The 26,624-nt window shown below is 32.6% G+C and overlaps 1 protein-coding gene across 1 annotated transcript in view; it reads left to right on the top strand.

Moving 5' to 3' along the window:
- The window catches only part of LOC149900324 (clavesin-2-like), a 30,133-nt gene that overhangs the window by 2,717 nt on the left and 792 nt on the right, over positions 1 to 26,624 (top strand). The window contains exons 2-5 of the mRNA XM_090113271.1: positions 20,000 to 20,170; positions 22,795 to 22,889; positions 24,571 to 24,715; positions 26,082 to 26,275. Of these exons, the coding sequence (XP_089969397.1) occupies positions 20,020 to 20,170; positions 22,795 to 22,889; positions 24,571 to 24,715; positions 26,082 to 26,275 (585 nt within the window). The 5' untranslated portion in view covers positions 20,000 to 20,019. The remainder of the gene's footprint in view (positions 1 to 19,999; positions 20,171 to 22,794; positions 22,890 to 24,570; positions 24,716 to 26,081; positions 26,276 to 26,624) is intronic.

Genomic DNA, 26,624 nt, shown 5'->3' with positions numbered 1-26,624 from the left:
TATTTATTTAAATAATTTGAAATAATAATAATTAGGTATTATTTTTTAAATTTCTTTCCAATAAGAACTTTTTTGAACTTTATGAATAAGACGTTTTTTGACCTACCACTAATTTCTATATCTAACATAACTAGGTATTACACGTTTAATAATTGTTTATATTTTTATTTATCTTATTTTGTTGAGACTTTCCAAAATGTTATATCTTATGGGTAATGCTAAATCAAAGACGTTCATTAAATGATGTCAATGGGCAAATATTTTATACTAGCTATGCTCCGCGGTTTTACCCGCAGCGCTCAGCTATTGGTCAGCACTCTTAGCGAGATGATATAATATAGCCTTTGCCCTATAGCCTTCCTCAATAAATGGGCTATCACCGAAATAATTTTTCAAATCGGACCAGTATATTTCCTGAGATTAACGCGTTCAAACAAACAAACAAACTCTTCAGCTTTATAATATTAGTAAGTATAGGTATTCTTCAAATAGGTATGTTTTTACTTTTTACGATTTCTTTACGTCAACAACGGTATTTTGATTTGGGTTTTTAATATCGTTACTCGAGGCTTAGTAAAAATTATAACGGGTCTGGTGAAGATTTATAAAAACATATTGATTTATAGAACAAAAACATGAATATATTTTGAGATATGTACGTCATTTTTATATATCAACAAAACAATGTTTTTGTAGCTAGATGGAAACAATTTAAAGAATCGTAAATTTTAATTTCAGTTAGTGACAGAGCCATTCACATCTTTGTGAGATTTACTTCAATACTAAGAAAATAAGAACTATATAGTTACTATGTTATGGGTTTTATTATTTTAAAAGGCCTCAACTAGTTGTTATGTCATAAATAAAGATCAATATAATTAATAAGTTGACTGACCGGTTGGCCAGAGGTCGTGGGTTCGATTCCCACCCGGGGCAAATATTTGTGTGATGAATATAGATGTTTGCTCTGTGTCTGGGTGTTAATTATCTTTATAAGTATTTATTTAAAAATTATACATATATGTATGTTTATCAGCCATCTGGTATCCATAACACAAGTGAAAGCTTAGTATGGGATCGGATTGTGCCGTGTGTGAAAATTGTCCTGAAATATTTATATTTATTTATAAATATTTATATGCGTTTAATGATAAATATGAAGTAAAATGAGGACCTATACACACCTATATTTAATTATATGTTGTCAGTAGCCATTTCATATTAGACAACTTGAATTATTTTAATTTTACACTTGAATTGACTTTCAAGTGTTTACTGAAATATCCCAGTACCTACTTATTTTCCATGAATAGCCCATGAATGGCCAGCATTAGATGACATCACGTGTCAGCAGCTGTCAAACTGATTTCGCAAAAAAAAAAAACAAATTGTCATCCATATTTTGAATCTTTTTCAATTAGAACCATAAATATCCGTTGACCGACCGGTTGTCCAACCTTGAACCGTGTTTAGATCGCTTTTTAGTTTTTACTTTTCAAACCTTCACGGTTGGTTAGGCAGCTATGGCTGAGTATAGCTGGTATGTTGGTGTGGGTGCCAGGTTCGAGGCCAATATATCTTAATGGTAGGTATATCATACATAATATTATGTGTATAGGTAGGTATCGATCATCATTAATGTTAGTAACAAAAAAGTGGATATTCCAAGTACCTAAATTGGAATGTTAATTTCTGTGAAGAATACGGTCGCAGCTTTGCAGATGTAGTATCATCAGTAGTATCATCAGCTCCCAAATAAACGATCTCAATAATTCATGGTTATTAACTTATTAGAGAGAAGTAATTTTTACATTATATTTGTAGAGCAGTAATAACTTCAAGCATATTTAGATTTGAGATCTCAAACTTTAGTAGGTTCATTTTAATTTGGTTCTCATGATGACATGTTTTACTGTTGCCTATGTTGGGGTTTGTTCGATTTTTTTAAAACTATATTTATGGATTGCCTTTTTTAAATAATGAGCCACTTATTTACGTATCTAACTAGCATTTAGGATCATGTACTTAATAAATATTTAAATTATGTTCTATTTGACCGTAAGCAGATAACCTTCACTGCCTAGTTATATAACGAGTAGAAATACAGGTTCCCTTTTAGGGCCTGAAGTGTATGGCAAAGAATAATAATTAGATGTGGAAGGTTCGAGAAAAAATCATTATAATAATATTATGTACTAGCTGATACCTACCCGTGACTCCGTATTTAAAAGCTGGATTAAATATGGATATTTAGCTAATCCATACTAATATTATAAATGCGAAAGTAACTCTGTCTGTCTGTCTGTTACTCAATCACGCCTACACTACTGAACCAATTTGCATGAAATTTGGTACGGAGATATTTTGATACCCGAGAAAGGACATAGGCTACTTTTTATCCCGGGAAATAGGATAGGTTTTAATCCCGGCTACCTTTTATTGCGAAATATGTACCACGGGCGAAGCCGGGGCGGACCACTAGTAATGAATAATTTCTTTTGTTTTCAAAATAATATTATGCCCATCAGTGGGAGATGAGTGGCTAGGAGATTAGCCGAAATAACAAATAGACAGATAAAGTTTTCAATTCTTTGGTAGAGCAAAAAATTGTGAAAGTAGATTAATGAAATTGCCATGTGCATAATTTATTTTGAATGTTAGGTTTTCTGTTTATCATTTTCAAGAATTTCTGAAATAAATACTAAAAAAACTAAAAACTAAATACTAAAAAAACAGTAGGTAACAGGATATACTTACAAAAAAATTAAAAATAAAAGATAGATAGGTTAGGTACCTACTATAAGTAACAAGAATTTTTCTTTTGTTTTAACATAATAAATAAAAAATAATAAATAAAAAAGCCTTTTATTTCCACACACTTTGGATAGTTTTACAATATTAATTTGTGTTAGTTACAATTTGCAAAAAAAAATTTAAAATTTAAATTTAAATTTGACAGTTATACAAATACAAATTGTGTTAGTAATGTGTTATTTATTGTTGTGTTGGATCCCACATTGGGTGAAGGTCTCCTCCATCTTCCTCCACTTGTGCCGCAGGAAGCCCAGTCCTTCCCAGCTATATCGACAATGTCATCAATGTCAAATAATATTATGATATTCTTTTTATTCCGGGAAACCCCCTAGAACATGCATATTAATCAAGTGTTACTCTTTTGACTACGAAACGTAAATCTTTATAAAAACTTCTGAGATCATCACCATTGTTAAATTACAATTTACATGTATGATTGAAAACGTGACTCAAAACTCAACACTAGTCTAAAAAATATATTGTATCTATTTTAGACGTGGAAAACATAAAAGAAAACCTGCTCGGTAATAAATGAATTACACTTTACTAACAAAAAGCTTTTTATTATACAAAAATATTTAATTATTCTTGTGAATATTTAATCTCCTCATTTTATTTAATTAATGAATTATTTCCATTTTATTTCAAATAAAAAAATGTTAATGTATCATTTTATTACTCTGCGAAGCATAATAGAGGCTTTTTCTATTATTTATACGTCATCCGTACAAGAGCCCCATGAGTTACTAGATATGCCCCGAGGTTTTACTCTCTTATAATATAGCTTTTCTTTTTTTGGCCTTCCTCGGTAATTATTTCACTGTTAAATGGTCTATTTAACAGTGAAATAATTTTTAAAATCGGGCCCGTGTTTCCTGAAATTAGCGCGAACAAACAAACAGACTCATCAGATTTATAATATTAGAAAATATGGAGATTTTTCTTTCATTTTCAATCCAGTGAATCAATATCGTAAATGTTGTTAAAAATATATATTATTATATTTTTAACAACATTTACGATATTGCAGTGTTTATTTTCTTTAAATTTTTTCCGTACGAGGAAGTTCCATGACCTTTCTTTTTGACTCTTGACTCTTGAACAATGACAGTATTGAGAGGTGAAGGTGATTGAAATTCTTTTTTTTTGCCCTTTTCTGTTGAACATGACTTCACGTAATTATCCTTAAGTATGTTGGTGACAAGATTTTCCATTACCATGAATCCTTGCTCCATGTATGTATTCGACTAATGACTATTTAAATACTATTTAAAAAATACAAAAAATCATACTTAAAAAAATATAAAATTAAAACTGGGAAAGGTTATTTTGTGAAATCATATTATATGATATTTATATGTGAGATTTTATATGATTATTTAAACAATAGGTACCAAATTTTGACCGCCTCCTTGGTACAGTGGTTGACGCATGAGCGTAGAACCGAGGGTTCGATTCCCGCAGGTGAAAAAATGTCTCGGTCTGGCAGGACACAGAAGGCTGATCACCTACTTGTCCCTAAAAGAAAATCGATCAGTGAAACAGATGTATGCATAATGCATCTGCCCCTTACCCCATTTGGGGACACGGGACTTCACTTTTACCAAATTTTGAGATCAATCGAACGACGGAAAAGTGAATCGAAATCTATAATAAAACCACGTTCTTGCAATAAAGTTCAGTTTTATTAACAAAGTGCTATGGTAAATAATGAAGTCATGATTTCTCAGTATTTTATATTATTCGCTATATTGTGTGAACTGTGAAGTCTATTTGAAGATATAAATGTTTGAGTTTGTGTCAATATTATTTTGAACATAGGCGTAATATTTTGAATCCAACTTACAAGTCACAAGTTACATATTGATTTAAAAAATTAGTTTGTTAATATCCTGTATTCATGGACTTTGTATGTGTATAAACTATTATTATATTATTATTTTATTGTTCCTATTATGGTGACCTTGTAGGTTATGTGTAGGTTTTGTTGCTAGAAGCTGAAAATAAATATTAATGGTCTTTGTAATATAATAACTAGTGTTTCAATAATATAGAGTATCAGTTTTAAGAATCACAGTTTTAATTATTTAGTAGTGTATTCCTATCAATATAATTACTTAATATTATTTTTCTGATCTAGTTTAGTTCTTTCTTCTTGCGTAATAACCGGCGAATTATAAATAGTCACTTTTATTATTATTTTTGAAAAAAAAATCTTCAATAAAAATGGTCTACGTGTTTTATTTGCTCGCTTTCTTTTTAGGTGATTTTTCAGATTTTTTTAAATGGCGAAAAACTTTTTATATTATGTAGTACTTACTTACTACTTACCTAGCTGACAGGTAAATTTTATTGACCACTAATATCAACGTTATTGCCCTTGGTCTTAGGTGGATTCAAATGTTTAAAGTTATGACTTATAAATAACTTATAAATATCAACAAGGTATGCTTTATTCGATAAAAACAAGTTCTGGTCATTGAGGTACTATGTAGGTACTACATGTTCTGGTGGAATTTTTTGTGCGATTAAACCGACCGATATGTTTATTTTTAGTCCTTATTTTGGATGAATCGTATAGTTATACTATAGCTGTGCCCCGCGGCTTTAACCGCAGTGCTCCGCTCTTGTTGGTCTTAGCGTGATTATAGATTTAATATAGCCTATCTTTCTTAGATAAGAAGGCTATCTAACACCAAAAAATTTTCAAATCGGACTAGTAGTTCCTGAGATTAGCGCGTTCAAACAAACAAAAAAAAACAAATTCCTCAGCTTTAATATTCATATAGATATCTATGTGACTTTGAATGTCCGATATTTGTGAATGTTAAGATATACCGGTATATGTGGATTGTGGACATTCACCAATTTTGCTAGTGTTACCTACTCCGAACCGAAAGTGTTCATCATTTGAACCTAAAATGGCTTCTTAGTTGAAATCATGCTTATGAAAAAAGTTAAGGTAGGTAAATGTTTTTGAGTAAAAAAATGAGGTTGCATATAATAATCTCATTTTGCATGTTTAAAGTTTAAACTATACTAATAAATTAATAATAAAGCTTGTTTGTTGGTTCGTTGAATACGCTTGTAGGAACTACGGTTCCTATTTGACAAATTCTGTCAGTGTTAGGACTATATCTATTTCAACACGCTTAAGGTGATTGCAACGATCTGTTCCCAGCCAATATCCCGCTAGATGGCGCTGAATTCTACATTTCTAGTTTATTTGAGTTTTTGCGTAATTGGAATAGTCATCAAACCTAGGAATAGTCATGGCGGTTACTGAATATTATATTTTATTGAAATATGTTATATCATTGCCTTAAAATCCACCCAATTCGGTAAAATTATGCGTTTTAACATCTGTCATTGCATACAGGGTCGTTTACACACACAGACGTATACAAAAATGATAAAGATTTAACTCTAGATGGCGTGAATGTAAAGCGCGTCACACACGGTGAAGATACTACCTATAATATTTTATCTAATCTAGTAATATTTTATATTACAGTATCTTAAGGTATCCGGTATCAGCGTTCTGACCATCATTTTTCTTTTTTCGCTGTAGAACCGCCATCCTGTTACAAATGACCCACAAAGGAGAATGACCACGGGTGGTATCGGTAAAATTTTAGTTGTGCCACGTATTCGTTATATTGTTAATTCCTATTTGTATTTATAATGATCATATGTATCAATATTAAGTCTTAATTAAACCGGATAAATTGAAATAATAGTAAAAGTAAAAGTTTTTCTTTTGAAACATGTATGAACTTTCGCATTAGTAGGAAGTAGGATTGTTATAAAAATAAAAGTTATATTTGTTGGCGTAAACTATTTTATTGTAATTTTGGGAAATAAATAATGTCAAAATTGATTACCTACAATAAAACGCAGTTTTATTTTATTACCTACATTACACTATTGTTTTTTTTTTATCAAAACATGTATTTGAAGTAGCAAATATGATATTATGCTGATCCAAGCATTTTCACTCAAAACTAATATCACTAATGATTTGTAAAAGTAAATTATTTCAATATACATTTCATAACCAACAAGTAAGAATAATTATTCATACAACAACAAATCAAAAACACTATTTACTATGGAAAAAAAACCAGGAAGGTGAAAAACATATTTACGATTTCGATGCACTCGACTTTTAGTAAAATAATAGGTAAAAATATTATTATGGTTTTGATCACAGACATATCTGTGGTTTTGATTTTAGCTACTAGTATCAGAAAGCTGCGTGTTCAATGCACGTCGGGGTCCCACAACTGTGGAGGAAGGAAGGTAGAATACCTCCATCGAATAAGTGAAGTTTCTCGACATACTCGATTTGCCGGCCGGCCTCAATGAAGATTGTCCGAAAGTTGTATATGTGCTCTGTAACGAAAAAATTTCGCTAGCGCGATTCAGAGTGAGGTGTCGTACAATATACCTAATGAAGTTTTTCATCTTTTTATTTTACTGCAAATACAAAATAAAAATTAAACAATGGTAATGTAAATTCTAAACAAACTACTACCAAAATACAATTAGAACAAAAATCATTTGACTTGTTTATTTCACCCAGAGGCCAGAGGCGGCTCGTGACAAAATTGTATAGGTGTTCACTTGAAATAAAACAACGAAAATACAATAGCGTTCGGGATGATTTATTACAAAAAAATGAGCACCACATTTTATAAATGTCTATAACACTAAAAATTACAAAGTACAGGCTATTTCAAAACGAATTCAATGACTAGGTATCAATAATTAGTAAATCACCGAATTTGCATTCGCGAGCGTAGGTATCCATAGTGTTTGTCACTGACGGTCACTGACCTCTATAACTTATAGTTATAGAGGTCAGTGGTGTTTGTTGTGTAAACATGTATGTATTTGAGTAGTTAGTAGCATATTATATTCTGAATTTCTGATCCATGCCTATTCACTCAAAACTAATAACACTAATGATTTGAAACAGTAAATTATTTCAATAGGTAGGTATTTGAACATTTCCCAACAAGACGTAAGAATAATTATTCGTAGGTATACAAGATACAATAACAAATCTAATACACTATTTATTATTTTATTATTTACTAGCGGTCCGCCCCGGCTTCGCCCGTGGTACATGTTTACGTTTTCTCTCCATAAGAAGTAATAGCTAGAGAGCTAGCGCAAAGCTACCTGTATGTATTTGACCAGACCTGGATTTTTGTGTGTTGATTCCCCTATACCTACTATACATGAGATGAGGAGTCACTAAGCCCAGAGTGGTGGACGGGGCGCGCGCTTAGGTAAGACAGGTGGAAATTTTTGGCGAACTTTGAAACCATTTGACCACGTCTGCCATTTTGATATTTGAAAATAGATTATTATTTCTATCGGAAAATAACAATGGCAGACCATTATCACGCGGATAACATTCTGGCAGACACTTATGAAAGTGCTGAAAAAAATACAATTTTGAAAGTATTTGACCAGATCTGCCATTCATATATTTTATTTATTAGGGTCTTAAAAACTTATTTTCGAAACGGCAGACATTTTCATTGCGTACAGACTTCAGCAGACAACTACAGACTTCAGCAGTCAACAAGACTATTAGCTTCTACATGGTCAGATGTATATATGTATTACGTTCCCTGACCTTACATCAATGATTTACTTTATTAATGTTTTTATGGTCATTTACATTTAATTTTGAAAACTATGGAATAAAATTTATAAATTTGATGATACAAAACTAAATATACATTTGTAAAGAATCTCAAATATAAAGTTGTGTTGCAAATAACAAATCATCATTTAAATATTTAGTTTATTTCTTTATTTAAGAAACAATTAACAATTACAAAACAACATAAAAAAACACGCATGCATAAGGCATGCATTTATTGAAATGTTCATTCATCATCACTATCGTATGGCGTTGTGTGACTCGTCTTCATAATCCATTGAATCGGATTCTGTAAAAGTAAAACGTAAATTATATAATAAAAGAAATGAGTCATTATAAACTTACCTAGTAAGGCAATGCCTTTGATGTCGCACGATGCCGCCGCGCCGCCAGTGTAGGTACTTCTGCTGCTACATGAAAATATGCTAGGGTTGCAACAAATGGGAAATAAAACAATTGTGATTATTACTATTATGATGTAATCATTTATTCATATTATGTACATTCAAAACAATTGCTATTATTAAATCTGATGTAATTATTTTTTCATAAATATATAATTATTATTAATTACATAATATATTGCACTGTGAAATATTTACGTATCACTTTATTTTTGATGTTCTTAATTGTCTTTTATAAAATTTAAGTGACGCATTCGCATTGGGATCAACAATCCGATAAGAAAAGAATGGAGACAACATATACATAGCTTTGATTTCAATTCTACAGATACAAAATATACAATCTATCTAAAATGATACAACGGATGTTTCCTGCGTTTTCTCGTCAAAATACCGAAACAACGTAATTATTGTATAGTAGTTGGGCGTGAAAGTAAAAAAACAAATGAAAAGTGTTTTCCATATGATTATTTATTAAATTTACGCGATTAAGAATAATTTCAACGATACAATTTAGTAACCGAGAATTCAGAGGATTAAAGAAAATACCTGCCTGATCATTTTATCAAACTCTAAAAGAATTATGGTTATTTCGCATCACTCGGTTTATTAGTTTGGTAATAATTATTAAAGGTAGTTACAACCCTAGCCATTGAGTCGAACGGTAGGCAACACAATATCGACTTTGTGCGGGTACATATGGTACATTTCTTCTTGCTGTGAAGCGTAATTATTATTATTAAGATTTTTTAGGCTATTTTGAATCAGCTGTTCTAATTTAATTCTAGAAATTTATTAAAACGTGATTTTTTTAAAAGTATATTATGAGTTTATAAATACCTCAACCAATAGTTATTGTGTCCTATCCTCATTTCTTTATATCTTGGTAGTTAACTAAAGTGTTAAATTTACATAACCTCAACAACAACATTTACACTGCCACTGCACTAAAACTAAACTAACTAGCTCTCTAGCTATAAGAACCATCCTCGTACTTCAAGGGATATAATAAAAAAAGAATTATCGAAATCGGTTCAGCCGTTCTCGAGTTATGCGCTTACCAACACATTTTGCGATTCATTTTTATATATAAGACTAGCGGTCCGCCCCGGCTTCGCCCGTGGTACATGTTTACGTTTTCTCTACATAAGAACCATCCTCGTACTTCAAGGAATATAATAAAAAAAGAATTATCGAAATCGGTTCAGCCGTTCTCGAGTTATGCGCTTACCAACACATTTTGCGATTCATTTATATATATATACTAGCGGTCCGCCCCGGCTTCGCCCGTGGTACATAATATTTACGTTTTCTCTACATAAAAACCATCCTCGTACTTCAAGGAATATAATAAAAAAAGAATGATCGAAATCGGTTCAGCCGTTCTCGAGTTATGCGCTTACCAACACATTTTGCGATTCATTTTTATATATAAGACTAGCGGTCCGCCCCGGCTTCGCCCGTGGTACATAATATTTACGTTTTCTCTACATAAAAACCATCCTCGTACTTCAAGGAATATAATAAAAAAAGAATGATCGAAATCGGTTCAGCCGTTCTCGAGTTATGCGCTTACCAACACATTTTGCGATTCATTTTTATATATAAGAAGATAAGATTATGTGAAAATAACCAGGAAGGTGAAAAACATATTTACGAAAACATAGTAACATAATATGGCTGTCGCTACAATAATTATATTTCAATTTTATCTTTTTATACCTAGTAGAACTGGCCGACGAATAAAAAAAATCGTATTAGAATAAATACAATAAATTACGGAACAAAAAAAGGATTGTAACTGAATTAGGTATGTTTGTTTCTGGGCGCACCGTTTTCGACGACGCGACGCGCGACGTAAGCGTATAGGTATAGGTACCTACTTTGCTAAAACAAACTAATAAAATTGTGTGTCTGTCTGAAAATTCGGAAAAGCATATTTTGCAAGTTTGTAATTACTTTGATAGTTTACCGATTTATAATAATTGTAATTGTAATTGTATAATATATAATTTGCAATGTGGTGAAATTTCATAAAAATCACGGGCCAATTTTTTGTTTTGAATCCCACCGAAAATATAATTGCGTTATTAGAATAATTAATTACTATACCTACCCACGATCAATTATTACAATATAGTCTCAAATGCATACTAGAGAAATATTGCAATTTGATTCAATTAAAATGCATAGCATACAAAAATAAATTCACAACACAAGAAATTCCGCGCGCAAATCATAGCGCGTGTCAATGAAATCAAGAATGTTTTATATCAAGCCGACGCGGACGACGACGCGACGCCGAACAAAAGTACCTACGACGGACGACCACGCTTCGAGTTGCCAAACAACATGAGTAATAAATTGTTTACAAAAAAAACAAGTTTTCCATTTTTCTGTATGAGTAGACAGAACTTCAAAACGCCACCTGCTACGGTTTATATTATGAACGATTGTTATAAAAATAAAAGTTATATTTGTTGGTGTAAACTATTTTATTGATCAATAATTTTGGAATTTAAAATTGTCAACATTGATTACAATAAAACGCAGTTTTATTTTATTACACTATTGTTTTTTTTATCAAAACATGTATTTGAAGTACCATATAATATTATGCTGATCCAAGCATTTTCACTCAAAACTTATATCACTAATGATTTGTAAAAGTAAATTATTTCAATATACATTTCATAACCAACATGTAAGAATAATTATTATTATTCCTACCTACAACAACAAACCTAAAACACTATTTACTATGGGAAAATAACCAGGAAGGTGAAAAACATATTATTATTTACGATTTCGACGCACTCGACTTTTAGTAAAATATAGTAGGTAAACATAATATTATGGTTTTGATTTTTGCTACTAGTATAAGAAAACTGCGTGTTCAAACTACTTGTTTGTCTGTCTGAAAATTCGGAAGTACTTTGGTAGTTTACCGATTTATAATAATATTGTATATATCGTTGTTTAAAAAATATTCAAACACAATAAAATATGATATATGTACTGATTTATCACTGGTTTCAGTGATGAACTGATGAGTCAATTATAGCCACTATACTTTCGTCATACGTGTGTATGATTGATGTGATTTGCAACGTGGTGATATTTCAGAAAAATCACGGGTCAAATTGTCCCACCGAAAATATAACTGCGTTATAAGAATAACTATACCTACGATAAATTATACATAATACAATATAGTCTCAAATGCATACTAGTGAAATATTTTATTTGAATCAATAAAATAAAAAAATAAATAAAAAAAAATAATAATACAAAAATAAATTCACAACACAAGAAAATCCGCGCGCAAATCATAGCGCGTGACAATGAAATCAAGAACTTTCGAGCCGACGCGGACGACGAAGGAGCCTAACAAAAGTACCTACAATCATAGGCGGCTCGTGACAAAATTGTATGGCCGTGTTCACTTGAAATAAAACAACGAAAATAGGTACCTACAATAGCGTTAGCAGTACAAAAAAAATTAGCACCACATTATAAATGTCTATTTATACACTAAAAATTATAGAGTATTTCAAAACGAATTCAATTATTATTTAGCAATAATTAGAAAATCCCCGAATTTGCATTCGTGATCGTATTCATAGTGTTTGTCTACACTAATATTATAAAGAGGAAAACTTTGTTTGTTTGTTTGATTGTAATGAATAGGCTCATAAACTACTGGATATTTTACCAATGTTTGCAAGTTTGTGATTACTTTGATAGTTTACCGATTTATAATAATTGTATACTTATATCATTGTTTAAAAATATTCAAACACAATATGATATAGGTACTGATTTATCACTGGTTTCAGTGATGAACTGATGAGTCAATGTTAGCCACAATACTAATCACTTTCGTCATACATGTGTATGAACTATGATTGATGTGATTTGCAATGTGGTGAAATTTCATAAAAATCACGGGCCAATTTTTTGTTTTGAATCCCACCGAAAATACATATATTACTAATTGCGTTATTAGAATAATTAATTACTATACCCACGATCAATTATTACAATTTACAATATAGTCTCAAATGCATACTAGAGAAACATTGCAATTTGAATCAATTAAAATGCATAGCATACAAAAATAAATTCACAACACAAGAAATTCCGCGCGCAAATCATAGCGCGTGTCAATGAAATCAAGAATGTAATTTTATATCAAGCCGACGAGCGACGACGCCGAACTAAAGTACCTACAGTACCATTTACCTTCAGTGTACAATACAGTTTACAGACCTACGACGGACGAACAATAATGAGTAATAAATAAAAAAAAACATAGTTTCTAAGGTCATTAGTTTTATTTTATTTTATTGTTATTTTCTTTGAACGATTGGAAATGAAATTACTCAATTTTTACACAGAACTTTGATTTATTAGAATTATGCTCATTATGCATAAGATAACGAACGCGAATGCACGACATCTAGCGCGTCAATGTCTAAACATCGCCTTTCGTTTAGACATTGACGCGCTAGATCTGTAATAAGTATATAGTCTATGCGCTAGATGTCGTGCTTTATGTCGTGTTTCGCTTGGCAAAAGTCACGCACACTACTGTAGAAGTGTCAAATTTTTCCGGTATTTTACTGTTGTTTTTCTAAGTAAATATTGTAAATTATTGATTAAAAAGGTCGAACGCGCACACATTTCATTATAGAGAAGTGATAAAATGATTAGTTTTAAAGAAATAGTGTCTGTGTTAAGTGTTTAGAGGTAATCAAAAATGTATGGAGGGACGGTCGGAACATCAACCTTAAGGCCAATGAGCTGAGCAATGCGAGTAAAACCGCGGGGCACAGCTAAAACATAAATTAATAATAAAATAATATTATTTAAATGGCAGTTTTATGCATCTTTTTATTGTTTTATTGCAATTTTTTATTAATGAACGTCTTAACACTAGATTCTTGTCTCTTCGCTAGAAGGTTAGCACCTTGAACCTTCGTATAGTTGCGTTTGCCTGTAAATTATATTGTTTATGCTGTGATAATCTAGTAATAAGTGTCTACTTAAAATTATAAGAGTTATTGTTGGGTACTCAGCAGCTTTATTCTACGATAGTTTCATATACAATAATTATTATAAAAAAAAGAAGAATTAAGAAGAATACAGATGTTTCCAAGTATTGCTTTTACTAGATTAAAGTTCTTATGTTAGTGTGAAATTTATAGATTATTTTTTTGGACTTAGACGGTTTTTAATTAAGTATTTAAAATTAAAATTTAAAGAAATTTTATGAACCTCAATTTTTACTCCCTTTTTCAGCATTCTACATGCATTTAAACATGAACAAGTAATACCTAAATGAACCGTTACCACTTCGTTTTTATATTTTGCTGCATTTTACCGCAAGAATAATTAATATCCATTTCTTTAATACTGTATCGGAAATTTTGAGTTCTAAAACGTAAAATGATAAAAATATAGTTGTCTGGTTTGATCACGATGTTTATTTTCACCATTTGAGCAGTGCAGGTTATTTGTAATATTATTTCAAATCCCACTTTAAATAAGTAAGTACTACTTTACACTCATCGACCATGACCACGACTTTTTAAATTCCTAAACATATTACTTACATTGAAGTTTTGAAGGCTATAGACATGAACCATTGCTCAAATCTCAAAGGTCGATGAAAATATAAATAACTAATGATAGGTTAAAAAGTAAAAACCTTCTGCTGGTATTTAAGAATTAGGGACATTGAACTCACTTGTTTTAAAAGTAACTCTACATGTTATTTAGAATTAAGTAGATACCTTTTGTAGACAGTAGAATTAATGTGTAATAAATACCGACTCTATTTTGTATTTATTCTGTTATAGTTTATGAAACTGTAATGTATTAATTTACACTATAATCTATTTCCACTCCAAACTTAATTTGCATGTAGTCGTATTTGAGTAAAAGATTTACATGTAAAGGTTTATTTTAGTGTCCGACCGAAACTGGTTTCCAGGCCGAAACCGAAACCGAAACCGAATGTTCGGCCGTGGCTTCAGTTTCGGCCGAAACCGAAACCGAAACCGAAACTCACGTGGTCAAGTATGAAATTTCTAAAAATACTGAACTTTGGTGCATTTTACCTATTATTTTGCCTTAATTAGGGCATGAAATGAAAACGCAGTATATTAAATTTGTTGTAATCATTTATTTAATATAAAATAAAAAAATAGTATTTTTAAAATATTAATAATAACAATTTTAATTTTTATTATTTTTTCAAATTAAGTTCTCAGTTAAATCAGTCATCTAAATCAAATCAGTAATTGTTACTGTTACTTTTAATACTAAGTTTTGGTATTTTGAGATCTTTCTCTTTATTAAAGAGTCTTTAATACTTTGGATTGGTATTTGTACTTAGAAGAATAATCAGTCTCTTTAAGGTACCTCTTATATAAAAATAATAATTGTTAATTACTATTACACCCAGTTCCAATCTCAACATAGATAATCAAAAATTGTTTCCACCAGCGTGGGTCAACCAACGCTTTGACAGCGTCCGTCAAAGCGTTGCCAAGGAAAACGAAGTTAGGCGAGCGTGAACGTGTGTCACAACGTGTGTGAACTAAGTTCACTGAACTTGCGAAATAAGTTTCGGTTTCGGCAAAAGTTTCGGCCGATTTTGGCCGAAACCGAAACTGCGGCCGAAACTTGATTTTTGGCCGAAACTCGGCCGAAACCGAAACCGAAACCGAAAGTTCGGTCGGACACTAGTTTATTTAAATACTGTAACTACGGAACCGAAATAAAATTACTGACACGGACTTGACCGGATTATTGCCCGCTATATTCGATGGCGAATCTATTTCTCTTTTTGCGCTACCGTTGCAAATGTACCAAATAAACAGGGCCAGTTTATAAGCAATCAATATAAAACCTGTTTCTTTGTGTTTAGATCGAACGCTGCATTTGGTCAATGCCTCTGCGTCCTCGAACTTATTACACGCATGAACATTTAACTCCCATTCGATACAAATTGACTACAAAGTAAATTCATTATTTACCTCGACTAGTTGTGTTAGACTAGTCACGAATTAACGTGTGGTCTCTGAGGTGATGTGAGCGTGCAGTTTTTTGTATATTTTTTCCAAGAAAGAGTACGACTCTACATAAAAGTGAACTCCCGTGTCCCCAAGTGGGCTAAGGGGCAGATGCATTATGCATACATCTGTTTCACTGATCGATTTTGTCTAGGGACAAGTAGGTGATCAGACGACTCTGCATACTTATTAATAAAAATTTGCATACTGCTGTAATATTAAGAAAAGTCTACTCATTTCATTGATTTAAATAGATATACCTAACTAAACCATCCTTCTATAAGTTTTAAAATATTATGTACAATGTAGTTATATTATGTAAAATGTAAGATCTATAATCCAAAACTTCTTCAAGACGCGGACGTCAGCGAATTAAAAAAACGATTACTTAGGTACCTATTTCATAAAAATAATTAACCCTAGATTACTACCCTTCGTCGATTCGACGACGCGTCACCAAAAAAATCGCTATAACTTTTACGCGCGTGACCGTATGGTTTTCTAACTTTAGCTAATCTCAGCCGACCCATTGCTCTTGCGATGGACGGTAGTGCTTTGTGTGTGGAAGGTCCACACGCGCTGTTCCAGCAACCATGGCTCGTCACATCGACGAAGGTTAGTATTAACGTAACTTTTCGTACTATTTAGTTAAGTTAAAATTACGTTATTTTATCTTTTATAATGGTGCCTATTATTTTATTTTTTAGATACGATTCATGTGTTATTATAGAAGTCGAAAGCGATGAGGAAAATTCATCTGCGAGAGAGCCTGAAGACCATTTTGAGGCTGATGAGGCATGAAATGGAGTGGGTGATGATGAAGTTTGTATTGTAAATAAAGAGAAATTTCCAGATCAAGATTATGAGGCATGTAGTAATACATCTGCCCACGTGACATTGAAGACAAAAAACGTAGCACTTCAGCTGACCCAAGTGATTTGATTATAAGACCATCACGTACCATTCTTCTTGGGAAAGATAAACACATATGGTCACCACAATAGTCAAGGTCACAAAGCAGAAGGCCTTCAAGGAACATAGAAACATAACACGAGGGCCTGTACGGTTTTTTCAAGATATTTTAGATCCTCTTCCATGTTTTTCAGGTATAATTACTGATGACATTACTGATACTCTGCGGGACTCAATCACATAAATTTTAAACATGCCAGAAAGAAGTAATATGAATGTTATAAATGAGACTGAGCAAAGTAATGATGCTTATGTCCCTCCACAGCAAAATAAAAGAAACATAAATATGCTATATGTCCCACCGTAAAGCAAAGGTAGACTAAAAATAGGTGCACTAAGTGCAAAAAATCGTTGTGTGCGGAACACAAACTTGATGTGTGTCACAAATGTTTTAGATCCTAAGCTATTATCAAAACTATATTTTTTATTATTTTTTCAGATATTATGTTTACAATTAAAAGTTTATTTCGAGCAATTTAGTGGTATATATAATGTGTACGAATTTTTAAAAAATTTTAAGAACATTCATAAAGCATGTAAACTATGATCTCATTTTGATGACTGTTTGAATAAAAAATATGGTAATATAAGTATTTTAATATTTTTATATGTAGATTAATACATTGTCCTTAAAATAAAAACAAAACTACAAATATATTGTTTTAATTAAACCCCTTAATCCCCTCCAATAAAAAGCGTAGTCGAAGCGACGAAGGTTAGTATTAAACGGTGAAAAATAAGGTTAGTGTTCTAGGGTTAAATATCTTGCGTATTAACAACAAAATATGACTGTATACTATTTAGTCTATTTATTTAAATGCTTTAACTATAACTTCAGAGAGTCCACTTAATACAATGAGGAGCTTAATTAAATATTACAACTTTTATCCGATAATTGAAACTTAATCTGACCCTCGTGTTGTTTAAACTGAGAGGGGAAACGTACCAAATGAATTAAATGGCAAATTGGGATTTGTCAGATTTTGTCCGAAATTGTAGCAAATAAAGTTTTATATTTAGAATGTTTGGGTCATTGATTGACGACGCACAAAACCAACCTACAATTCGCCAATTAGGTGAATTGATGCCAAACGTAATGTCGTATTTTGTCTTAGTAAAAAAATATAATACGCAGTTAGCAGCAGCTAGGTCGGTAGGTGTTAGAAGAGGTTATTCATGGATTACTGTAATCAAGTAACAACGAACAAAGCTAGTCATAAGTATTATTATTTAATACTAGCTGTTCTTCCGCTTTTGATTTGAATTGAAGTCGCTCTATAATGCACCTCTGCACAATGGACAGCGTTGGCCCAACAAATGATGGTCGATGTTTGCCGCCAATACGGAGATTATGAATAAACATCTAGACGGCCGATAGACATTTAGGTCTTCTACACTATCGCGATTGGCTCTACTCGCCCAAAGCTGTCCATTGTGAAGAGAGCCAAATTGTCCCGTGTAGGCTCATAAGTGCTAATAACCTACTCCGTAAAGAAACTCGATCAGTGAAACAGATGGATAATGCATCAGCCGCATAAGGAGACGCGGGGATATACTCTTACACATTGAAACAACGTATTTGTGCCAAAAAGTTCCACGGTTTAACTCTAATATTTTCGCTCTTTTGTTGTTCATTAGGGTTCCGTAGCCAAAATGGCAAAAACGGAACCCTTATAGTTTCGTCATGTCCGTCTGTCCGTCTGTCCGTCTGTCACAGCCGATTTACTCGGAAACTATAAGTACTACAGTGATGAAATTTGATGGGAATATGTGTTGTATGAACCGCTACAAAAATATGACACTAAATAGTAAAAAAAAGAATTGGGGGTGGGGCCCCCCATACATGTAACTGAGGGATGAAATTTTTTTTTTCGATGTACATACCCGTGTGGGGTATCAATGGAAAGGTCTTTTAAAATGATATAAAGTTTTCTAAAAAACATTTTTCTTAAAGTGAACGGTTTTTGAGATATCAGCTCTCAAAGTCGTAAAAAGTATGTCCCCCCCCCTCTATTTTTATAACTACGGGGTATAAAATTCTAAAAAAAATAGAGGTGATGCATGCTAATTAACTCTTTCAACGATTTTTGGTTTGATCAAAGTATCTCTTATAGTTTTTGAGATAGGTTGATTTAACTGTAATTTATTATATTTGCTGCTACGGAACCCTTTGTGCGCGAGCCCGACTCGCACTTGGCCGGTTATTATTTATCTTTATATATTCTGAACGTGACTTGGGCCGCACGGCAACCGGATAAGAAATAGCCTATAATATGTATATATAGGCTATTTATTATATATATCTAAAAGTTACTTGCTCTTTTTATAAAATCCGCGTAATTAAGCTTATTAATGATATCAAGAATGTTTGTAACTACAATCCTATCTTTCTGATAATAATAGATGAAAAATGAATTATTGCAAACTGCAATAAAATACTATAATTCACTTGCATCAGTAATGACTGTTTTGAATTTCAAATTCTTTCAAAAGATAAATGCACTAATTATTGTGAATTAAAATGTGATAACATCGTCAAATTTTACGGTTGAAACATTGCCGGTATACCTAATTCGAATAATTTAATATGAACTTTTATTGTGAAATGTAAAAATTAAGTGTCTTTTGAAACGATTGTTAATTATATCTGCATAACTCTAGTATTTTAGTCTATTTTTCCTTAATAATTTACGCTTCATGAAACTAAAATTAACAAATATGCAAATTAATTTTGATTTAAACATCTACCTACTGAATTTTACACGCTTTTGATCTAGATACTTATAAATTTCCATATTTTTTTTGTAATCCTATTTTTAAGTGAAATAAAATTATTATTTTAAACTAGCGGTCCGCCCCGGCTTCGCCCGTGGTACATATTTACGTCTTCTCTACATAAGAACCATCCTCGTACTTCAAGGAATATAATAAAAAAAGAATTATCGAAATCGGTTCAGCCGTTCTCGAGTTATGCGCTTACCAACACATTTTGCGATTCATTTTTATATATAAGAAGATAAGCCAACAAAAAATGTATTTTGTTACAGGTTCTGAATACTAGGACTCTATGATGTACGAGTGCTTTCTTGAAATAGCTTTCGAGGCGGAGTTGAATACAAAAGAGGACCCCGAGTTGTTGGAAATTGCTCCAAAAATATGTAACGAGAATGCAAGTACCAGGGGAACAGCCATCACGGAGTTAAGGAAAATGATATTTGGTGAGTAAGGGCCTTTTTATGCAACATAAAGATAACACGTGACCCCTGTTCCCTCTTTAGGGCAAAATCATGGCTCTTGTTTTTAGTATGAATGTTATGATTTGAGGAATTTCAGTCAGCAAAATGAATTTTAAGTAAATTTTTGCGGCTTATTAAATGGAGGGAAAGCACCATATTTAATAATAGACAAAAACATTAAGAAAAACTACCTATATACACTCAACTATCGTATCCTTAGGAACTATACATATCTGCGTATAAAACAATCCGATACTTAAAATATTTTTAATCCAAATAATAATTTTAGATCAAGGAGATCAACATGCTTTTAAACTATCGATATAAGTAATTCGGCTAGATTTCATCATGACCAAATACTTATTTTAATTCAGATGAGTGTTTAAAAGTAACACCAACGGTAATTTTCGTGCATCATTCAATTTAAATAAAAACACATTCACACACATTTAAGGAATATGACTCATTATATTTATTACAAAAACTGTTTTAAAAGCACAAAGATTTGAATAGGAAGTCGCACGCCACAATCTATTTCATTGAAGGAACAATATTTCAATATAACAATACAATCTGTGCGAATATCTCGCAGGCGTCAGACATAGGTAATAAGGTCTGCTTTTATACAAGACAAGCTGTTAAGCGCGACTTGGTCCGCGTGGTCAAAGAACATGAAAATGGCGATTAAATGTTTCACTGCGGTATAAAAAATTATTTCTAATAATTATGGAAATCTCGACTTACAAATTAGATTATAACGTAATGTTACGTGAAAGATAAAGCTAAAAGAGCTAAAAGAAACCTACTTTTGCATTATTTTATAATAATACAAAAGTAGGTTCCTTCCGCCCACGACTTTGTACGTGCATCACCGTTTTCCCCGTTCTCGCAAGAATTTCGGGAAATCCTTTCTTAGCGGATGCCTACGTCCTAACATCTACCTGCATGCCAAATTTCAGCCCGATACGTCCAGTGGTTTGGGCTGTGCGTTGATAGATCACTATATCAGTCACCTTTGAGTTTTATATATATAGATGAGGTAGTAAGAACTAGCTGAATCTTTCGGCTCCGTCCAGTTAAACCCAGGATAAAAAAAATAAGTTTAGCCCATTTTTCTCTGTACAAATGCCGCTTTATAGTAGTTTGAGAATTTTTAAAATCTGTTGTTTATAGCAGATTATATTTGAGTGAAATACAATGGACTGTATACCGTTCCCGCAGTAGGTAATTAACTAGTAAATTCATACGGTTTCTTAAGTAGGTGCACCAAAGTCCAAAACACCTAGAAACGAACAACGAACAACATTGTGATTTTCAAACGGTACATACATAGATGTCATTGTTTAAAATGTATATTTGTGAACCTTAACCACAGAATACATAATAGTAGCTAAACGCTACAGAACGGACACTCTCCGCCTCCCGCCAAAATTAAACTTACCTCACCCCCGCGCGATCAGACATAAAATGGGCCATATTTTTCTGCAAGGTCGATACGCAACGAAGATTGACAACATTAATCAAATTGACTAAGTAATTTTATTATTTTGGATTTGTGATTATCGTTTTTCGTAGAAAATGGTTAGATATTGTGCTGTTTGCGGATGTATTTCATCAGAAAAACGCGAATTTTTTTTACGCTAGTCACAAATGTGCCAACCATAAAGCGTTAACACACACATTTGCAGTCTCTACAGTGTGACTGTCAAAACGATCATTTTGTATGGAGTGTCCGGGGTGTGCCTTAACGGTACAAAAATATTAGTTTTCTTGTGATTTTTATGTTTGAATATTAGTCGTAGGTATTAAGCATTTTTTTATGATTGTGTTCTATATCACTGCAAAACTTTCGCATAGAAAATTGTTATAATTAATACTCTTAAATTATTTTTATAGTTAGTCTTAGTCTAATTATATGCTTCTTTTGTAATAGGTAGGTATGTACTGGCAAGATTGTGCTATTTGCATAATATAATCATGTCGAGATGCAAATTAATTGGTCTGATCTTTAAGAAAATATTAATTTATCACGGAAAATATATAAAATAAATTAATGATCCATCATAATAGTATTATGTATGTATGTATGTAGGTAATCTACAAGTACATAGTTACAAAAACACAGTATTTATTAAACACTTAAAATATATCTCAATCATATAATATATAATAATCAATCATATAATATATAATGGTAGTCCATAAAATATGGACTACCATTTTTTTTGCAAAGTTAAAAAATACTCATGACAAAATCATGCTCATCAAATAACAATAGAATTTAAGTTTGAATTTAATAACCAAAACACACTTAATTGTTCAATTTACACCGGCGCAAAATTGTTATATTAACGCGGTTCAACACTAATGAAGGTAAATGATTCATACTAAAACATAACAACGGAAAACTGAATATTGTATTTCAAATTAGAACGAAACATGGAACATGACTCAAATACACCATTCCAGTAGTACCCGTTATATTTCTTTCCCTAGAACTTCTAGAACATTCTGGAAATAATGTTTACGATTTCCAGTAGGTACTTCCCGTTACATTTATTTTTTTTTTTCAATAAAAATAAAATAGAACAATCTTTTTTTTTCAGATCGAGGAGAATGTGACCCAATCCGCACTGACGATGCATTTTTGCTGCGCTTCCTTCGAGCTAAAAATTTCATTGTACCAAGAGCACATAAACTTGTAAGCATATGTTAATTTATGGAATGCATTTTTATAAGTCTAGACACTTGAGTCAACGCTTTTAAAGGCTATCGATATTCGATAAAAACACAATACCGCTAATTTTGCTCTATAAATAGATTTTCGGTGAAGATTATTTTTATCATTCTTTAAAAATGGATATAAATAAACGGTTACATTTAGATAGAACCTTCGACAATTTTGGCATAGAAATAGTATTAAGTCCATGTCCAACACGTTAGGGAACCAAATATGTACAATGTACATATATCATAAAAGACCTAGAGCTTATTAACGTTTTTAAAAATAAATAAATAATGGCAGTAATAGCAGCATTTTTAAGTAAGGAGTCATAAAATAGTTAACACGTATTATATACCCTTATCTATTTCGGATCATTCTATTTCATAGGTAGTCTTCATTTCTCTGCTTCATACAGTACCGTACTATCGTCTCTATTTGTCTATATCTTGGTCTATATAATACATTATTAGCAAGCGGTGAAACTGACACAATCACTCACTTTGATTGATTACAAAATATACTTCAATACATTTATTCCGAATGGCGACAACACTGCCAATTATCCTGCTTCCCCGGCGTAGTTTTATTTTGTCGGTTTCAGTTTTATGTAATAAGGATTAGGGAACAGGAAAGTTCCTCATAAAAAGAATCTAATCAGGAATAGAAAAATTCGTAATAATATTTTCTCAATAGGTGTTATCAATATTTAGGAAGATTTTTTTTGGTGTAAATATAAAAAGAAGTATAAAATGCAAAAATTATGCACGATAATATCATAACACAAAACAATATTCTTATGACTTGAGCAACAACCCGAATTATTAAATAAGTCTGCTTTTTTTTCTCCTAGTTTTCTAGCCAAATATTGTCATTGAAATTTTAAACGTGAACGTATCTTCTCTTCTTATATATAAAAATGAATCGCAAAATGTGTTGGTAAGCGCATAACTCGAGAACGGCTGAACCGATTTCGATTATTCTTTTTTTATTATATTCCTTGAAGTACGAGGATGGTTCTTATGTAGAAAAAACGTAAACATGTACCACGGGCGAAGCCGGGGCGGACCGCTAGTATTTAATAGGTATTTATTGTATCTTTAAAACATTTTTCATAAATGTTAATTTTTTTTTAATTTTGGAGACAGCTTCAGGCTACTGTAAGTAGTGTACTTAGTTTAACTCAGTTAATATTTTGAGCGTTAATATTATGTGACTTTAACCACAGATTAGAAACTAGCTTTAACTTTGTGACCACAATATGCATATTTTATCGTTTGAAACAGGATATTTTAAAAACACTAAATCATAATTAATCACAGTATTAAATAAAATATTAAAGAAGTAATAAAAAAGGAGTTATTGTTATCTACAAAAGATCTCGACATTGACGCGGGTAGGTGCGAAAAACCACTATAACATAACGTCATATGAAATTGGAATATAAATTAAAAAAAGATTGCAAATAAAGATTATATTATTATGAATCTAAAATCTTTGCCGACAATACATTATATTTTTTTCTCATATGGTACGTAATTTGTCTAATAACACAAGCTAAATAAGAATTAAGAAGTTCTGAAATATTTATATATCTATTAGGTACTATTGGGTATCTATTAAGTATTTCTGGAACATAAAATTATGTTAATCCTTTCAGCTAGTCCGCTACTGCACATTCCGAGAGGAATACCCTCATCTTCACCAAGATGTGGACCTGTGGGGGTTGATGAAGGTCGGCGATGTTTTCGGTTGCTGTATACTGGACCGACCTGATATCGGGAGACTGTCTATCTTGAAGTTTGGTACGTTATTATTAATAGAGTGTGTTATTACTAAGTCTCTCTCCATAATACACGGGTACCACCAGAAGGAAGATACCCGGTCCTTTGGGAGGCTTACGTGGGGACACAGGTCCAACACGCAGAGGCCCTTTAGAGAATTTAATGTGTTGTGGGACACCAGCCGCAGCCTGCCCATGACTGCACTATAGAGATACAGCCCTGGGCAGTCCGCGGCCAATGTAGGACGATTGCAGAAAAATGGAAATGAACAAAACTGGGTTATGGAAGGGGGTGTTAGATGGACTGGTATATTGGTTCTATGGGGACTATGGACGTCTGCCTTTTCAATATTATAAATTGAAAATAATGGCAGACGGTGACTCGCCAGTTCGGTCGATGGGCTCCCAAAAAGGTTACCGAGAATGGCAACAAGGGGGCAACATCAGCTGAACGGCTAGGGGTGTAGAGAGGTGCGGCACCGGTTTCACCATCGCGGGCCCGCGGGCCCGGAGCGGGTTTCCCCGCTATTACGCCATTAGACACTTCCACCCCCGAGCATATAGCTCTGGCGGCTCCACTCTGGACGGCCAACAAAGGCAAGCCAGAGGTGGGGGATCCTGAACCTCGTCATTGTTCACTCCGAACTGCCACTGGGACAGTCCAGAGGTGAGGACAGGGACCTCCCCCGGGAGCGCTCGGTTCCCGCGGGGTCGCTACTCCCCGACACCTCGCCACAAGGTGCCCTGCGGGGTGACTGACTGCACGGTTGGGATATCTATTGTAGATATGCCAACCGGGGGCGATGGGGTCGTCACATCCCTACGCCTTTATTACTAATATTAATAGAGTTATTATTAATAGAGTGTGTAAACATATTTGACATTGACTCACAAGAACACAATTAATTAATAAGACCCTAATTTAACAAAATTAATTGCATATTTAAGTGTCGTTGTGGACGATTACAAAACTGCAGTTATATTCGGAAGGTCAATAGCTTTCTGTAAAGAGCAAATTATTGCAAAAAATATGCGTGTTTAATGACATTGCATAATATCTGCACTGTTATGTTAAATACGAAATACATTATATCCACTGTTTATCATTGAGAGTGACCTTGAAAGAAAATTATAACAAGGAGTGAATGGGCATATTAGTAGTTACCTTCTAATGGCTAGAACTGCCTAATTAAAATCAAGGCAAAGACTTCTCGAGGTGTCAATTACTATAAGATATAACAATAACAATAAGAACGATACGGTTAAAATTGTAAAATAGCCAAATATACATAAATTTTCATCAATTACTAGTAATTATAAGTTATAACCCACTACGCATAAAAAGTCAAATGTCCCAAATAAAATAAATTTTAATCTATCACTTCCAGGTATGTGGGATCCTTCAGAATATCCTGTCGACGATTTGGTCAGAACTGGTCTAGTGTTAGCAGAGATTGGTATCCGGCAGCCGAAGATGCAGGTCCTTGGAGGCACAGTGATCGTTGATCTGGTTGGGCTCAGCTTACGACAGGTGTCAGCGCTAACGCCGACCCTTGCGTACCAAATTGTGTCTATTCTAGGGGTAAATATACAATTTTCTCTTGGAAGAGTAGAACTATACTAATATCAAAAAGCTGAAGAGTTTGTTTGTTTGATCGCGCTAATCTCAGAAACAGCTGGTCCAATTTGAAAAATTATTCGGTTATAAGCTAGCTAAGCTAAGCATATATTATAATTATCATCACCCTAAGACCAACAGGAGCGGAGCAATGCAGGTGAACCGCGGGCTGCAGCTAGTACTACTATGAATACCTTTACCTATTATGTTTATTAGTATATAATATGTTTATTAGTAGTAGTATATGCAGTTATTGACCTGTTTGTTTTGCTGGTTGTAACTAGTAGTATTAACATGATAAACAAAAAATAAA

This window comes from Colias eurytheme, chromosome 19 (genome assembly GCF_061535395.1).
Source record: "Colias eurytheme isolate Ceu_HAF_F1 chromosome 19, ilColEury1 Martin Lab GWU primary, whole genome shotgun sequence".
Lineage (NCBI taxonomy): Eukaryota > Metazoa > Arthropoda > Insecta > Lepidoptera > Pieridae > Colias > Colias eurytheme.
The sequence above is the reverse complement of the archived record's forward strand: the minus strand, read 5'-3'. Positions and strand labels throughout refer to the sequence as shown.